Source organism: Acinonyx jubatus, chromosome E1 (genome assembly GCF_027475565.1).
Source record: "Acinonyx jubatus isolate Ajub_Pintada_27869175 chromosome E1, VMU_Ajub_asm_v1.0, whole genome shotgun sequence".
Classification (NCBI taxonomy): Eukaryota; Metazoa; Chordata; class Mammalia; order Carnivora; family Felidae; genus Acinonyx; species Acinonyx jubatus.
Genome location: NC_069397.1, coordinates 16235797 through 16254403, shown reverse-complemented (window position 1 = coordinate 16254403; position 18607 = coordinate 16235797). Strand labels below are relative to the sequence as shown.

Here is an 18607-nt window from a genome sequence, read left to right as displayed (position 1 = left end):
CTTAATTTTTGCTGTAGGTAATGTGGGAGGTGAAGTAAAGATGAGGGGGAAGAAATACCATTTGTATATAACTCAACCATAATCTAGAATTTGAAACACCTCGCTGATATGTCCAACACACAAAGTATCCTGAAATTTTGTGAATTAAATCATATTTACACTTGATCTTAGCCAAAGGCCGAGAAGCAATAATCAAATCATATTTTAAATAACATTGGAGAAATAACTAAATTCTTAAGTCCCTAATTTTATCTTTTAAAATATGCATTTTCCATATATCAACTTTTCTTAAGGTGTACCTGTAGATTAGAGTTTGAATAAGAATAATGTTTCTTTTTCAGATACCTTTTTTTTCTTTTTAAGATTTTATTCTTGGGGTATCTGGGTGTTTCAGTCAGTTAGATGTCCAGCTTTGGCTCAGGTCATGATCTCATGGTTCGAGTTTGAGCCACTGCACCGGGCTCTCTGCTGTCAGCAGCACAGGGCCCGCTTTGGATTCTCTGTCCTCTTTTCTGCCCCTCCCCCATGTGCAGTCTCTCTCTTTCTCTCTCTCTCTCTCTCTCTCTCTCAAAAAAAAAAAAACATTTAAAAAAATATTTTATTTTTAATCTCTACACATAACGTGGGACTCAAACTTACAACCCTGAGATCAAGAGTCTCATGCTCTACTGACTGACCCAGATAGGCACTCCCAAAATGACATTTTTTTACAAAAGAAAAAAAAAGAAAAACCAGAAATGCTGTTATTTGCTTATAGTATTTTAGGTATTTTAGCATAAAGGTGAGATAACTTTTCCTCCCCAAATATTTGTTGTTTGGGCTGTCACTGGTTACTAACTCTTAGAAATAAATTACTATAATTGGAGTCTTCAATTTTTGAATTGAAGGACTGCTATAATCTATTCTTTCCCATAAATGATAAGATTTAGCAGACATTAAAACTTTTTTCTGATGAGGTATTCAAACATATACAGAGTTTCCAAATTGGAGTTGGCCAGTGAAGACAATCTATTGTGATGGCTTGAAACAAAACAAAACACTAAAGACGAACTTGCACTGGTGTTAGAGCAATTTGGCATGGATATTGTGATATGTAGGTAAGAGAAAGACCATCTGAAATTCCAACTGAAATATATTGTGAATTATTTTTTTTAAAGTCTTCTCTTGAAAAGGTGAGTTGTTTTGAAACACCTAATTTAGAAATACTAAGTAGATCCCAGTTATATGAATCCAAAGGAGAGACAATATTTAAGATTCCATCCTAAAACGTTTATCTTTTCCATTGTGGTAAATGCCCACTAAAACAACTGAGAGGAGTATTGTTTCATTCTAGCAAAGGAAATAACCTCACCTTCATTTAGAAACTTCCAGAACCCGGGGCACCTGGGTGGCTCAGTCGGTTAAGTGTCCAACTTTGGCTCAGGTCATGATCTCACGGTTTGTGAGTTTGACCCCTGCATTGGGGCTCTGTGCTGATGTCTTGGAGCCTGGAGGCTGCTTTGGATTCTGTCTCCCTCTCTCTCTGCCTCTCCCCTGCTCATACTCTGTCTCTCAAGAATAAATAAAACATTTAAAAAAATTTAATAAAAAAAGAAATTTCCAGAGCCCAAAAAGAGCAGAGAAATTAGGTAGATCACCAGGTTTGCTCTGCCTGTACTGTGGTTACCTAAACCTTAAAATATTGTTGTCATTAAAATTTAGAGAAAGGTAAGCAATGAAGGGAAAGTAAGAAAAGAAAAAGTTAAGAGATTTGAAATACTCCATCCATGGAACTAATCATGACAAATTGTAATAAAGATCATTTACTTATCTCTGATACTGGAAAAAAAAGTCAAAAACTAAAATATTTCATGTGAACCAGAACAGCTTTCTACAATTTAGGGATATTCTCTGTTGTAATGTTTCTTTTTCCTACACTTGGATTTATAAATTTCATTTGCTAGCATTCTTCTCAAATAAGCACTTTATAAGCTCAACTTTTTAGTTAAGAGCCTTTTGTGTAACTCACCTTGTGTTTTATTATTTTTTTTTTTAATGTTTATTATTGAAGAGATTGTGCACATGCACAGGAGAGAGGCAGAGAGAGAGGGAGACCAAGGATCTGAAGTGAGCTCTGCGCTGACAGCAGAGAGCCCCATGCAGGGCTCGAACTCACGAACCATGAGATCATGACCTGAGCTGAAGTCAGATGTTTAGCTGACTGAGCCACTCAGGTGCCCCTCACCTTGTGTGAGTTCCATGATGACTTTAAACTATATATCTCTTCCCACTTAGCATAAGACTATTTTGCTTTTATTGTATTACTTATGGGATAACAGGTTGCAACATAGTCTCTCTGAGGAAACTACTGCTTCTCTTCCCCACCCTTCCCTAACCAAAAAAAAAAAAAAAAAAAAGACAAAAGGATGGTGGAAAATGTCCTCTGGTAACTGCTGTTTAATGAAGACAACCATTCTGAACAATTCTGGTGTCTTAAGCATCAGTTGTTGATTTATGAGTAAAGAGACTTGCTAAGAAAGGAACCAGGCTTCAACTGTATGATTTTGTAGCTAAGCACTAAGATATGTGTAAGAACACCACAGTGAAGCCATTGCATTCCATAGTTTTAAGCTTTGCTTTGACAGTGAACCCCAAATCAATTATACAACAAGTAGAACATATCAGGTCACTCTTTCCTACTTACCAGGGAGAATATGATCCTAATTCTAGGAGAATAATCTCCCTTTTAAGGCTTGGCGGTGGGGTGGATAAATTAAATGGAAATTCATATTTAAGCTTAAATTTTGAGATTAGTGTCATCAAATTAACAAGCCTAGTAAAAAGGATGGCGAGGAGTGATTCATCTCACCAAAGAACTTTTTTTGCCTTATTTTGAGATTTCATTATTTGATTCGATTTTCACGATTTGATTTTGGAGCTATTATATAGACTTTGTGCTTGTCAGGTTCTTGCATTCATCTCCAGATGGGGCAGCCAGGGCAATGAATTTAGGTTACAAGTCATATGCAGTCTGCACAACAAATGGAACGAATTTTAAATGGGTTGTTTTCTGGAAGAGTGATGAATTCTTTGGCTTCATTACTTATCAATATAGGAAACAACTTTAATCAGTTGAATTGCCTGCATGCCTTTGTCTTGTGTCTTGCCTATTTCTTGGGTATTTCTTACTAATAAAATCACAGCAAAAAAAAAAAAAAAAAAAAAGTCAGTACTTTACAATTCAATTCCATTTTTATTTTTACTTTTATGTAAATACTACATTAAATGTAAAAGATCTTTAAAAGATTGTTTTAAAGTCCATCTCCCTACTTCTACGTTTTCCTTTAAAAAAAATCCATAGTAGTACTGATAAATAGGGCTCAAGGAAATGCAAACTATGCAGAACAGAGGTTTTTTTTGTTTTTTTTTTTTTAAGTTCAGTGAAGTCTGACAACATTTCAAAATGCCTATATAATTCCCTCAATACCTGGCTTGGCCAACTCTAATTGTTTGAAAAAGTGCTTTTTAAAAAATAATATCTTTGAAGCATGTATAAGTGTGTGTGGGATGGAAAGAATCCATATCTGAATATAAAGTAGTTCTTAAAATTTGCAAAGCTATTTACCACTGAATACGCTGCCACTTATACAATCCCTCTCCTTTCAGCTTGAAAGAAAGCAAAGAAAATGGAAATACGGTAGCATGAAGGAAGGAAAGAGTGAAGATAATGAAGGTAGGTCAGTGAGGGACATTTTTTAATCCCTCTTCTCTTTTCCTCTAATATTTCGGGAAACTTCTCAGCAGCTCACATCTATATGGAAAATATCCCGCTGAGAAAGGCAAAGAATCAGAAATAGAAGGATGTAGGGGGAACACAGGAAGATGTCTGGGGCAGAAATTGTTGGGGAAAGGAAGCCAAGAGAGGAAGATCTATAATTGGATAAAACCAGGCCTCTGCTATATGGGTCTTCTTTCTATAAGGTTAGAATCAAATTTGATTTATATAGAGGAGTGAAGTGATATGGGGCTAGATGAGTGAGTCCTTTTATCATTGACTAGGCTTTATTCCCTTTAAGATTTTGATGAGGAAATCTTATACAAGGTGAATTTGCTTCTTTACTTACACATCTGAGAGTCACAAGCCACAAAAGGTCAAGTTCACTTGATATGTACTAAAGGCTTTATGTGAAATGAAAAGCTACTCATTGACCCTTTTCCAATCAGCCTTACTTAGTTTAGACTCAATCTTGGGAAATTATCTGGAGGACTCACAGTCCTGATTGTCACCAGGAAGGGTTGGGGGAGTTCCATTTAAGGCTAACCCAAAGTCTCCAATTACTTCTGGACTAAGGATGACCTTGGTTATAGTCAGGGTGCCAGACCTATATATCCTATAAGCAAGAATTGGACTTATCCTCTTCACAGAGCAAAGTAACCCAGTCATTTGAAACAGAGCTTAAACCAGATAGTTAACTGAGCACTGAAGATGCATTTGTCAGTATCCATCTTCAAAGCAGTTCACGGCCAAGCCACAGTCACTGATGAAATAGGCCAGATTTGCCTGTGGAATGTTATCCTGAATGTTTAGCTGGCAGAGACAGGAAGATGGCAATGAAGTGCAGCAAACGCTGAACACTGACCCATAAAGGAAGGTGTGTGGCTACAGTAGTGTCATAGGAAAAGGAGAAGGTGACAGAACATGTGTAGCAGTTATACCCTTATAATAACATACATACACATTTGAGTAGGTGGAATTTGTTAATGTAAGAAAAATTAAAGGAAATTCATATAGTTTGAAATGGGCCCAAAGTATTGGAATAGAGATAAGGATACACTGAAACAACAGTATACACAGACACACATGCTCACATGTATACATTATTTTTGAGTTTAGTTTCTACATCTTCCTCTCCTGACTCCACAGCAGCACACAGGTTAAAGGGTTCTAGTAGATTCCAGCTACAGAATTCTATGCTATTCAGAAAATATATGGCTAGCAAAACAGCATCCCTGTTTTCTCCTACGTGGTTTATGCATTCATGACAGTGAAACCTTTAGAAGCAAATGGATGTCAGATACCAATGATAATAACAAGAAATGATACATGAGACAAATTTTACAAACTTGATTCTAAACCTAATCCTAACTGACTAGATGGTGGTTTTCATCACCTCCATACACACCCTCGCACATCCAAAATAGTCCAGTTCAGCTATGTCACAGAGCTAACGTAATATGTCGGGGAGATTTCACAGAAAGAAGTAGTTGGAGGCCATTACAGTCTGGGCACCATAGTCTTTGGGACTGTCTCTCCGTGAAGAAGGCCCTTCCATTGTCAGGCTTAGCTGGAAACTCTGACTCAGAGGGGAGAAGGCGAGGCATGACTAGTCAGAACCAGAGGAGAGGTTGTTGGGAAGCCATTTTCCTCTCAGTGAAGTGTTTTATATGGCGTTCAAGTGGACGTCCCCATAGGGAATTTCTGTTGGTGTTTCGGGAGTGATACCTTTAATGATACGCTGTTGAGAAGAAAATATGATGTTATAAACATTCTTATAATTTAACAGTATTGCAAAAATATTTCAACCTTAGTATTGAAACATTTAAATAGCATGTTAATGGCATTTAATAGTAAGTTGGAATAGTCTCATTGACTTTCCTTAAGAAAGAAATTCCCAGGGCGCCTGGGTGGCTCAGTTGGTTAAGTGTCTAACTGTTGATATCAGTTCAGGTCATGATCTCATGGTTCATGAGTTGAGTCCCATGTCGGGCTCTGCGCCTGACAGTGTGGAGCCTACTTGAGATTCTGTCTCACCCTTTCTGCCCCTTTCCCACTTTCTCTCTCTTCAAAATAAATAAACATTAAAATTTTTTTTAAACAAAGGAATTCCCAATTTGCTTTCAAATGTAGATAAAAATGATACATTCAGGGAGCAACTGGCTGACTCAGTCGGAAAGCATGCAACTCTTGGTCTTGGAATCTTAAGTTTGAGACCCATGTTGGGTATAGAGATCACATACATACATACATACATACATACATACAACTTTAAAAAATGACATATTCAGGAACTATAACCGTCTGTAAGCTAAGACTATCACTGTAACACTAATGGGAGAAAATAATGAGCTTTCAATAGAACCCTCCACTGGCCTATAACATGCTTTTGATGACCTGGGTAAGGGCATCTTTTTCTCTGGACAAAGGAGGCCTGCTGTGGCCACACAGGGCCTGGGGAGCAGAGTGAGTGCTGGCCTCTGTCCCCCAGCTCCCCCACCCCTCAGCCAGGCTCCTTGTGCCCGGCATATACACCCCAGGCATGGTGCAGTGCCAGCAGTCACTGTAATGGCTGGGCTGTTACTGATTTAATGAATCTACCTGTGAAGGAGTACTGGTTAATTCATACAAGGGTACAAATTATCATAACTAAGTTGAAAAAGATGTGACCATTTAAGTCCTTACTCCTAAAGCAAACTCATGTTGACATAGAACGCACTATGGGGAAAAGGTTGAGAGTCTTTAGCTTAGAAACAGCTGAAGTACACAGAAGCTTTAAGACAGATCTAAAATATGTTTGGGCTTGGGTATGAAATATACAGCCCACCTTTTAAAACTTAGCATCAAGGTGACATGAAGCAGCTCAGGGTTGTGAAGAAGGAAAAACAGCACCACTTCAGAGGCTTAGAAAAATCTTTACTGAGTGGCTTAGTAAAATTTTTGATGGCCAAAAGTCTGTATGTATAGGAAGTGGGCAAAATTGGATCTGAAAGTAGTTTTTGATTTACGGATTTTAGGTGAAGCTCTGCTTCTCATCCTTTGGATTTTGGGTTGAAAAAGTATGTAGTCCCCTCTGATCTTTTTTTCTTTTTTGAGTATAGTTGATACACAATGTTACATTAGTTTCAGTCCTTCAATCTTTTTTATTCTTATTTATTTGAGAGAGAGAGAGAATGCACACAAGCAGGTGAGGGGCAGCAGGAGAGAGAAAGAATCTCAAGAAGGCTCCACATGGAGCCTGACAGGGGTGGGGAGCAAGGGGCTCCATCTCAGGACCATGGGATCATGACCTGAGCCCAAATCAAGAGTGGGGCACCTAACTGACTGAGCCAACCAGGCACCGCCCCCCCCCCCATTCAATCTTTTTATTTCCTGGTTCTGGGAGTTCTTTAAGGAGCAGGGCCTATAGAATCCAAACAGTTCTAGCCGCACCATTAATGAAATTAATAAAATTATGTATTTTGTGTTTCTAATGACCTTACCATTCAAGTACTGAAATCTCGCACTAGAAATCCCCTTAAAAAGGAGTTGCTCCAGTCCTCATCAGCTACTGGGACGTGTCAAGCCATAGAAAGTGAAGTTTCACAAACCATCCTTCCCCATAGACGAGTATGTAAATCATAACTGATTAAACAGAATTATGTCTTGGTAATTTGGAACTGGACACAGATAATTCTAACTACTCTTTAAAAATTTTTTTTAATTATTGTGAGAGAGAGAGTGCAAGTCGGGTAGAGAGAGAGGGAGGGAAAGAATCCCAAGCAGGCTCTGCACTGTCAGCACAGAACCCAACACGGGGCTCGAACTCACAAACAGTGAGATCATGACCTGAGCTGAGCTTGAAGTCTGTTGTTTAATGAACTGAGCCATCCAGGTGCCCCAATAATTCTAACTACCCTTAAGTGGAGCTATGTTGTGCAGGGAGAGAAGGTGTATGGTGTATACTAAGGTGTTTGGTAGAATGGTGGAATGAACAGCATTGTAAAGTAGAATTTTGGCTTTTGTATTCTAGTCCCTAGCCACCCATTCTGCTGCCCTTCTGGTTGCTGATATCCCAAAATGCCAGATCCGCTTTTTGCCATATTTTGGCAGCATTCTAGTTGCTGGACTACCATTGCTCTCAAAACTTGCCAGGCCCTGGCCTTTTACAAGATGATAATCTAAGAAAACGGATCACTATTGACGTCTTCATGAATGCTTACTTATTAGGGGACATCTTCCCAGGATCTTTGTGTAGTTTACTGGAGGTTTTTACAACAATGACCTAATCTAGTTGAATGACTCCAAACTTGAGACTTCCAGGATGCAGGTGCATACGCTATCCTCCAAATTCCAGGTGAACAAGTGGTAGACTTTCCACATAAAAGTCCAACTTTTGATCTGCCTAGGGCCCTAAAGAGTTAAGAAATTTACCTATCTCTTAGTCTTTTTTTTTTTTTTTCTTAACTATACCAAAATTGCATATGAGGCCTCCCTCCCTTATAGGTAGAATGTTATGGAGCAAGGTATTTTGGTAGCATAATGAGATAATATACATGAAGACGCTTTGAAAAATATATAATCTTATACAAACTGTAAGGTTCTATGATTAAAATTAATTTTATCATTTTTTTTAAGTAGGCTCCACCCCTACGTGGGGCTTGAACTCACAACCCTGAGATCAAGTCACAACCCTGAGATCAAGAGTCAGATGCTCTACCAACTGAGCCTCCCAGGTGTCCCTAAAATTTTAGAGCACATTGTTCATTACTGTATTAATATTACTATAATGGTAAGTTGTTTTTACTCTAATGCCTTAAGCTAAAACTACTACATCCTTATTTAGTGACGATTTTCAAAATAGCACTCGTCATACTGCTGTTAGAAAAATGGCCATGGACATTTTCCACCATCATCTCTACTTAAAATTCACATACTGCTTCAGACATGACAGATCTGATGTCCATGCCCAATGGCAAGCAGAAGGCAGAGGAGTTACCTGATGAGTATAGAATGCTATACACACCTCAAGCTGTGTGCTGTGGCGCATGCAAATAACCAGCTCACTCTTTTGCCACTGTATCTGAGGCTTATGGGATGCCTTTTAAGGTGACAGAGGCAGCCGTCACAGGTCTACACCATGGTGTAGGTGAGCTTCATGTGGTGGACTCATCTCTTTCGAACAGAGCATAACAAGACCCTTTTCTCCCAAAACGATTTAACTACTCTGAACACACATGCTAGCACCTACCTCTTTAAATGTCCCTGGAGTGATGATCAGCCGATACGTTATATATGTGGGGATGCAGATAAAAGACGAGGTTCCTATGCAGTAACCCAGGATGATACTCCACTGAGGATAATTATATTGGAAAAGTCGTAGCTGTGGTGGGCTCATCAAAAAACTGCAAATGATGAACTAAAACAGAAATACCAAAAAACATTCAAAATCTTAACAATATCCGTGCAGACAGGGACAGTTCTGATACCATGAACACCAAACGCTAAGGCTGAGATCCTCTTGGGAAATTCCCCAGATGTGATCTATCCTGGACTGCGCTCTGACACATGGGATCCACAAATTTCTGTGCCTAAGCAGCAGCAATAAAACAGGTGCTTCTATTGATTTTCCTTTCCACCCCCCACCTTAACGCTTAGAGCAGGGACACCAAGCCTCAGAAAGTTGTTTCTGGGGGAATTACAGCAACCCCTTCAGGGCAAAGGGGAAGAGACCAGCATCTACTAAGAGTGGTTTGGGGCCTGTCCTCCCAGATAGTGAAGACTAAACTGGATGACCTCTCCACGGCTCCTGCCAGTCCTAAGGCTTCATACTTCTCTGCTTTATTCTCTTTTCCTCCTTCATTTCTCAGCTGTGATTATTTTTGGTCAGATGGAAGTTAGCTTTGTCCAGGAGAGATACTAAGGTTCTCAAGTCCTGTAGAGGACTTGGGCTCCGGGGTACATGTTCCTACTTTTCCCTTTTCTTGAGCTCTCTGCTTTCTGCATTGAGTACCTCAGCCTGGGGTTTCAACAAGGATGGCTTGAGGCATCTGAACAGTGGGTGCCCACCTGCCCCAGGCCCTCATCACGCAAGGAATAATGGAAGGAAAAAGTAGCTTAATATACTTCTTACTTGAAAACTCAGTGAAAATTTCTCCCAAGAAAAATTCTACAGTGTGCTCCCAACACTCCATTTATAAGTTTTCTTATTTCAGTTTGGTTTCCAGAGAGAACGTAAACATCAGTTTTTGCCCAGTAACCACTGGGCCGAAATCGTTATTGCTCTTGATTTAATTTTATTTTATTACTTCATAGTCATAAAGAAGACAGTAATGTAAATTATTTGTGTGGTTAAACATCTATTTGTATCTTTTTTTCTTTGTCTGCAGGTAATAAAATGGGAAGCTGTTAAACACATATCCATCTTTCCAACAGTGTTGTCCTAAGTCCAGGAGGAAGCTTTCAAAACAGGAGCCTGGCCAATTGCAAACCTTTCTCTGGACTTACTCTCCTCACCCCAGACCCAGCTACTAAGGAAGCCAGTTTTGGAACATGGAAAGATGGACTGGATGCAGTTAGGAGCCCTGATCTCATCTTGATGTCAGGTGTGTGAAATCCAGCACAGTTCAGAGGGGCCTCAAGCTCTTGGGGCAGAGCCAGTAAGTGTTGCTCCAGACACGCCTTTGCAGGGCCCTCTCTCCTTGCTCATATATAATATTTTCTCTTTTTGTAACTTGGCCTCAGTGAAAAAGAATATTTTTAGTAAGCTACTCATTGTTTACTGAAAGCAGCCTTAAAAAGCCCAGGGCAAAGGCTCTGTTAAGTAAACCCAGAAGTGGAAGACAGATTTGCCTCCTCTTAATTGGGCACTGGAGCACTTGCCTTTAGAGGAAGTGAGTAAAGCAAACATCACAGGAATTATGAGTGATGTGCCTGAACACAGATCTGTGCAGGGGTTTTGCTGGGCACAGAAACTCACTGACTGTACACCAAGTATTCACCCAGTCTGTTAGACGACCAGAGGTTCAGAGAAATTAAAAGTACTAAGAACCCAGAGCCAGGACTAGGGTGGAACATGTGAGGCACTCACCTTGGGCACAACATGTAAGTAAATTTTAGCAATCAAGAAATAATACTATGGTGCAATAGTTTAAATAGACAAGATCTGACAGGGCCAGATTAGGGTAAGGTGGGTGAGGTGAGACATGCAAGCACAGGGTCAGATCTTGTGTTTATTTAAAATGAAATCTGTTGATTAGGGACTTTTTTTTTTTAATGTTTATTCATGAGAGGGAGAGAGACAGAGCATGAGCCGGGGAGGGGCAGAGAGAGGGAGACACAGAATCTGAAGCAGGTTCCAGACTCTGAGCTGTCAACACAGAGCCCAATGCGGGGCTCAAACTCACAAACCGTGAGATCATGACCTGAGCTGAAGTCAGATGCTTAACCGACTGAGCCATCCAGGTACTCCAAATGGAGACTTTTTTTGCATTAATTTTGGTTTTTTAGAAAATATTACATTAAAATGGTCTTTATCTTGATTACTGAGTTTTTCGGCACCTCCCCTGCTGAATTTTATGCCTGTGGTGAGTGCCTCACTTGCCTCTCCCAAATCTCAGCTCTGGACATCATCTCCTCACTGTGTAGGAAATACTAAAGTAAACAAACAAACAGACATGGCTTCTTCCCTCAAGGAAATAATGCAATGTCTCCAATTGCTTTGAAAAACAAATGAAAGGATTTAAGTAGATTATCTAAAAGCATTGGTAATAATATAAATTAATAATCCACTTATGTCAGAGTTTATGCTTCTAGTAATGGCAGGCTAGGTGGTTCATGCCAACACCCTCACTGAAAACAACTGAAACGTCTGACTTAAAAAAAAAAATATATATATATATATATATATGTGTGTGTGTGTATATATATATATATATATATATATATATATATATATATATGTTTTTAACCTACCAAAAAGCACCAGTGAGCTGATAAGGTAATAAGGAACTACCAGGCCAAGATCTAGGGGAACATACCAGAGCCGCTGGGACCTGAGAATTATCTGCTGCCTGGGACAATAGTTGGCTTTGGTTTTAGAAAACTTCAGGGTCCAGGGGAATGGAAGTCAAGAAGGGATTCTGGGGTAGAGAGAGAGACACAGGCAGCATCGCAGAGGCAAGAATGAACATTCATCTTATATGTTACTGTCCAGATGTATGGGTATAAAATACCAAACAAAGGACTGCCCAGAGAAAGTCAAAAGAGAATACAAAATGGTTTTTTGTTTTGTTTTTGTTTTTAAAGACAGGAAGTAACAGCTATATGCCAAAGGCAGAGATGTCCCAGACACTCCTAACAAGCTGGAGCTGGATGGAAGGACCAGTCCAACAAACTTTCTTGGCTCTAAAAGATTTTAAAATTTTCCTCCAAAATAAAGTTACAGATAAATGAAAGAACTGGAGAGTAATTTGTGCTGATGTGCACAGAGTCACTTTACCCCACACTACCTCAGAGCACACTGGGGATGTCAGCAGGGCGCTTATCCTCCTTTGAGCAAGTTACCTCCTTTCAGAGGGATGCCAGGAGGAAAAGCAGAGGCACGTGCTATAAGGAAGGAGTGAGTGCTGAATGCATCCTGGCAAGTAGGTAACCCTTGGAACTGAATGTTCTCACCCAGGTCCTTTAGCAATAAATGTATTCTACTTCTGACTCAGGTCCATGCCTGAGGACTTGCAGGGGTATTTTTAAGAAAATGAGCCACCTGGGTGGCTCAATGGGTTAAGCGTCTGACTTCGGCTCAGGTCCTGATCTCACAGGTTCGTGGGTTTGAGCCCCACATCAGGCTCTGTGCTGATGGCTCAGGGCCTGGAGCCTGCTTCAGGTTCTGTGTCTCCCTCTCTCTGTGTCCCTCTCCCGCTCGCATTCAGTCTCTCTCTCTCTCTCAAAAATACATAAACATTGAAAAAAAAATGAATACAAAACTACAAGGACCCCTCCCAGGACCTTCAAGAGCAGCTCAGTAAATCTTTCCCAGGTCTTGAATAGGTCTTACTTGTCATGTGACCTGGGACCCTTTAAGGCTTCAATTTCCTTAAATGTAAAATGGAGCATTAGAACTATTAATACTTCGTAGAATTGCTGTAAGGATTAATAGAGCAATGGGTGTAAGTTTAGCACAAAGTCTGGCCTGGCACTTAATGTTCAATAAATGTTATTTATCATTATCACTGAGTTGGGGAATGATATAATACATGCAGCAGGGACCGAAGCCCAGACTCCTCTACAGTGTTAGAAGTCAGAAGAGGGGGCGGGGAAGTGTGGGGAGCACAGTGACTGGGAGGGGGCATCAGAGGGGCTTCTAGAGTGCTGGTTGTGTTTTTGTTAGCATAGTTTTGGCTACAAAAGTGTGCTCCATTACAAAATTTCAATGAGATGTACATTTAAGATTGGCACACTTTTCCATGTATCTGTTACACTTCAATAAAGTTTACTTTTTATAAGTGTTTGAGTGGGCCTGAAGGAGAGGGAGAGGGAAATGACAACTCACCAGGAGAAACAGAGGGCTGATGGCTACCCAGCAGATCTTCCAAAACCATCCAGGGCTGAAGCCAAGCATTTCTTTCACATCACTGCAGAACTGAGTGATGCCTAAAATCACCCAAAAGAAAAATAGATTGACTGAGGGAGGACATGGGCTGTTCTGTCCCTTGATTCTCAGAGACAGTAGCAGCTCTGGAATTTCTCCACAGCAGGAGCTCAGGGGCACCCATCTAGTCTGAAAGTGGGACAGAGGACTTGTCACAAAACTGCATTTGATAGCAAGCAACTTTCTTTCTACACGGAGTGGGAGGATAGGTGGACATTTGGGGGGGACCTAAAACCCCCCCACTGGTGCCTCCCCGCTTGGTACCCACACTGCTTTTCTAAGATCTCAGCATATATTTGATTTTACTGTAGAAAAGGATTTTCTAGGAGGGGCGCCTGGGTGGCTCAGTTGGTTAAATGTCCGACCTTGGCTCAGGTCGTGATCTCAGGGTTTGTGAGTTTGAGCCGCCCCTCATCGGGCTCTGTGCTCTCAGTTCAGAGCCTGGGGCCTGCTTCAGTTTTTGTGTCTCCCTCTCTCTCTGCCCCTCCCCCACTCATGCTCTGTCTCTGTCTCTCAAAAAATGAATAAATGGTTAAAAAAAAAATTTTTTTCTAGGAATTGTGAACCCATTTGACAGAGGCTGACTTCAACCCTTTGTTGGAAACTCCCAAGAGAAAATTTTAACCACGTATTGCCCATCTCCTATGCCAGATCAAGATCAAGATTCTTCCATAAAAAGTATGTGAAAGTGAGTATTGGTAAGACATCAAGAGGGACAAGGCAGTTGCTTCCCTGAGAGACCCAGCAATACCTGGGGCAGGTCTACTGCAATTCACATACTCTGAATCACTGAGGAGGTAGGGAGGGCTTCTGTTTTAAAAACTGGGCTCGGGGCGCCTGGGTGGTGCAGTCGGTTAAGCGTCTGACTTCAGCCAGATCACGATCTCGCGGTCCGTGAGTTCGAGCCCCGCGTCAGGCTCTGGGCTGATGGCTCAGAGCCTAGAGCCTGTTTCCGATTCTGTGTCTCCCTGTCTCTCTGCCCCTCCCCCGTTCATGCCCTCTCTCTGTCCCAAAAATAAATAAACGTTGAAAAAAAAAAATTTAAAAACTGGGCTCATATTTAAAAACTGGGCTGGAAATTTGGGGCCTCCCCTTCTTCATATTATGTGTAACAACAAACATGCCAAAGCTGTTTTGTTACCATAGAAATTAGAGGGAAAAGTCAATACATTTTCAGAATAAAATAATCATTTCTTAATTTTATAAAGATGAAGAGTGGTATCTCTGAACCTGGTTTCCTTCATGTCAACTCCTAGGTTATCCCCACCCCCACCCATGGATTCTTAGAACCCATGTTAGCCCACTCTCTGTGCTCCTGCTAGTTTCACCCTTATCAGAATCCATCCCAGGATCAGAGGGGGTGAAGTGGGGATTTCACCAAGGCAGATAATACAAACAGGAACATTCTTGCCTTTTCTCTGGAAAATAATCTCCTGAACTCTATCTCAGGGCTTTGCAGGGAGCTCTTGCTTGCAAAATTTAAACTTGGGGCTACTCTATAAAACAGTGGGATATTGTATACTCTACAAATGCACTCACTATGCACTAGTCCATTGTTCAATTCTTAGACACAATCAGTATTTGAAGCCTCCACTATGGATGAGCTATATTGAACTGCTTCAGCCTGTCTCCACTGGGTGAACATTTAAACTCAGAAGGAAAAAAACAAACAAACAAACAAAACATCCTCCCAAGAGTAAGGGGAATCAGTGTGGAGGAAATGGTGACCTGTTTCTGAAGAAGGCACTCCACTGAGGTTATTTTACAGACCCACTGGGAGGTGATGTACCCTGCCCTGACTTTCTTCAATGAAATCAGCCCTTCTCTACTCTGGTGGCTGCAGGCTGGTGTAGATCATGAGTGTGGAAGGAAGCATCTTACCGTAAAACCAATAGACAGCAACTGCTTCTATAAGTACAACGGTGAGCACTGCAGGGCCTGTGGCATATTCCTCCAGCAGCTTTACCACGTACGCCCCTCCCTGGAAACGACATCATGATCCTGAGTGCGGGCCCTCTGAGGCACTACCTTCTCTTTATGATTAAAGCCAAAAGCAGCTTCTTAACTTAGGATAAATCTAGAAAATTCCCACCTTGGACCTAATATAAATATCCCAGAACCTGCCTCTTGGACTGACCCTCACTGTATGGGCCAGATTTCATTCCATCAGACGCCTCTTCCTGTCCTATGGAGCACTCTCTCCTTGTTTTTTTATCTCACTAAGATTTAAGAGACAAACTCAACAGAGTCCCTGGATCTTTTTTTCAACTTTCTTCAATTTACTGAATACCTACTATGTATTCTACCCTAAAGAATCCTCGTCCCTCAGGGCGCCTGGGTGGCAAGTGACCAACTCTTGATTTTGGCTCAGGTCATGATCTCACGGTTCATGAATTTGAGCCCGAGGTCACTGCCACTGACAGTGCAGAGCCTACTTGGAATTCTCCCTCTCTTCCTCTCTCTCTCTGCCCCTCCCATGGACTCACTCTCTCTCTCTAAGTAAAATAAATTTTTAAAAAATCTAAAAAAAAAAAGAATCTTGGTCCCTGAAGACTGAACCTGGGAGAGTTTGTAATACCAGACCCACTGAACACAGTGGCCATGGCTTTGCCTTCTAACTTAACTCACAAATCCTTTGGATCCTCCTCAGGGCCCTACCACCTTGACAAAGCTACCAGAGCCACTGGGGTCATAGCTTGAAGATTCAGATCTTCAAAATCTGCCTTATGTCGGGAGGACACAAGCCTAGGATGCCTGTGGGCCCTGATTACATTTTACAGTATGTGCTTCAGCTACAGAAAAGTAAAAAAAATCATAGGAGAGAGGGTCTGACTTCCTCACCACTGCAAATTCCCTGGAGGAGACAGGGTGACATGACAAACATGAGATGCCAGCCTTCAGATATTCTGCATATGAGGACATCACGGCAATAATCCCATGAAAGCAGCCCTAAAGACTGGAAGAACAAATCTTAGTTTTTCTCCAGATACCCTGCCAAGCCTGAAATCTAAATTGGGTCTAATGTAAAATGCTAAGACCTCCAGATACCATGCACAGATTCTACAAACAGATGCTGCCAGAAACAACTTTTCTTCTTATCCTTGGTGACATTTTAACAGCAGTGACAACCCCTCTTACTTTAGCCCCAAAGCCAGGGCACCATGTGGGGTGGAAGGAAAGGAATAGCTTCTTGTGCTGTTCCGCTGCCCCAGGGTAGGCTGGCTCACAGCTGAGGGCTGTGGTACTCACAAAAGTCAGGGTGACCAGGGATCCGAAGAAGCAGGTAATGACAACACCAAGCACAAACCACTCTCGGCGCTCGGACCAGATGTGCGGAAACTCGTCTATCACAGCTGTGATCACCCCCTCCAAGCCTGCAAACTGAAAGGGACACACAAGCAGTCACAGGGGAAGCTCAGGACAAGTCTGTCACCTTCGAGGACAAGTCTGTCACCTTCGAGGACAGTGAACAGGAGGGAGTGACCGTCAAGCTGGTCATGACCAGTTCCCCACCATACACCAGATCTCACTGGAAATATATTACCCTGTTTCACAATTTCATTTAGAACCCAACCCTAATGACATCAAGGAAAGAAAATATAGGGCCTGGACAGGACTTCTTTATGTGACATCTCTTGGGCGAGACGCTGGTTGCACCAGAAAGGCCAACTCAAAGCTGAGACTCATTCCACCCTAATAAGTACAAGGTGCTGAGCCGAATGTGGGGCAGCAGGGCACTGAGACAAAAGAGTAACCTTGCTCTCACCTTAAATACTGCCATCTGGTCAAGGGACGGTACCCAGTAATAACAGGTCACATATGCTGAGCCCTGGCCTGTGCAGACACCTTACCCTCATTAGCCCATTATGACCCTCTAACACACTTAGAGGGCCGTGAGCACCAGCAGTGAGGACTGAACAGGGGCTAAGAAAGCACCGGGAGGGAGTAGCCAAGACCGCCTGGGGTGGCCAGAATGGGAGGGGTGGGGGATAGGTGCAGCACCCCCTCCCTCCTGCTCCCCTTCCCCCTCCCCTTCCTCCCACTCCCCATTCCCCTCCTCCTGTTCCTCTTCCTCCTCCTTAGAGCCAGGTTTCCCTCTCCATCCACTCACGGTGCTGTCCAGGCCCAGTGTGATTAGCATCAGGAAGAAGATGATGGCAAAGAATGTGGACGCTGGCATGTTGGCTATGGCTTCTGCATATGTGATGAAGAGGAGGCTGGGGCCTGAGATAGAGAGGGAGAGAGGAGGAGGTAGTCCCTGGGATCTGCTCTGTAAAGATGTCTCAGGGGAAAACTCAGCCATACCAGCAATTACAATTCTTTTTTTATTTTTTATGTTTGTTTATTTCAAGAGAGAGAGGGGAAGGAGCAGAGAGAAGGAGAGACAGAATCTCAAGAAGGCTCTGAACCACCAGTGCAGAGCCCGATGTGGGGCTTGAACTCACAAACTGCGAGATCATGACCCAAGATCAAGAGGCAGACGCGTAACGGACTGAGCCACACAGGCGCCCCAACAATTACAATTCTTGTCACAAGACCTTACATGTGAACTAGGCTTGGACACCTACCAAATACTTCCTTACACTCCACACCAGCTCACCAACCCATGCTGACATCCTGGGAGGCAGGCAAGGAATAGTATCCATCTTGGAAAGTGTGAACTCTCAACTAACGTGGGGAATGGAAACAAACCCAAGACCCTAAGACTAGCAAAACTGCACACAAGAATAAGTTTCCACCATATAACAACTCAGAGCTTTTTTCAGGGCCAGGACTGATATCTCTAACATTTCACAACATTTAGCTCTCTCTGATCACTTTAGCCCCAAAACAGTCGGAGACGTGAAACTGATTTCAGAAGAGTCATAGAAGCTTTGGAATAAAGGCCTCCCGCTATTTTAAAGTCCCTTTTGATAGTGTGAGGGACTTGTCCTCAACCTCTCACAAGCTAGATAGGGGTGCCTTAGTTTGGGGTACAGGCATGATCAGAGCTATGCATCAGGCCAGAGACAGAAGCATGTTGGCGAGCATGTTGGGATTCCATCCACGAGATCCCATTGCCACTTTTTCAATATCTGTCACTCCTTTTCCATGAAAGCCTCATAATACAAATAGAGTGACTGTGTCATCTACATTTTATTTTTCTCCAAGGGGAAATTCTAAGGATCATTTGCTTACTAGACTTGTACCCATCACTGGACCCAAACCTACTGGTTTAAAAAGCC

The 18607-nt window shown here is 41.9% G+C and overlaps 1 protein-coding gene and 1 long non-coding RNA gene across 9 annotated transcripts in view; one reads left to right on the top strand and one right to left on the bottom strand.

The window, feature by feature from the left end:
* Positions 1-593: 593 nt before the first annotated feature.
* On the top strand, positions 594-12192 carry LOC113592715 (uncharacterized). 3 transcript variants are annotated; one of them, XR_008293980.1, is made up of 4 exons: positions 594-2229; positions 3646-3712; positions 7245-7363; positions 10123-11639. It is a non-coding gene; the product is annotated as an uncharacterized LOC113592715 (long non-coding RNA). The 3 variants fall into 3 exon arrangements; XR_008293979.1 differs by lacking the exon at positions 7245-7363 and having other exon boundaries at positions 602-2229; XR_008293978.1 differs by lacking the exons at positions 594-2229; positions 7245-7363 and adding an exon at positions 12041-12192 and having other exon boundaries at positions 3580-3712; positions 10123-10338.
* The window catches only part of SLC6A4 (solute carrier family 6 member 4), a 48787-nt gene continuing 33390 nt past the window's right edge, over positions 3211-18607 (bottom strand). For all 6 annotated transcript variants that reach the window (XM_053211635.1, XM_015065102.3, XM_053211633.1 and 3 more), the window contains 6 exons: positions 17494-17606; positions 16632-16763; positions 15264-15363; positions 13284-13384; positions 8985-9152; positions 3211-5495 (listed from right to left, as the gene is read on the bottom strand). In XM_053211635.1, coding sequence (XP_053067610.1) covers positions 5421-5495; positions 8985-9152; positions 13284-13384; positions 15264-15363; positions 16632-16763; positions 17494-17606 — 689 coding nt within the window. In that variant the 3' untranslated portion in view covers positions 3211-5420. The remainder of the gene's footprint in view (positions 5496-8984; positions 9153-13283; positions 13385-15263; positions 15364-16631; positions 16764-17493; positions 17607-18607) is intronic.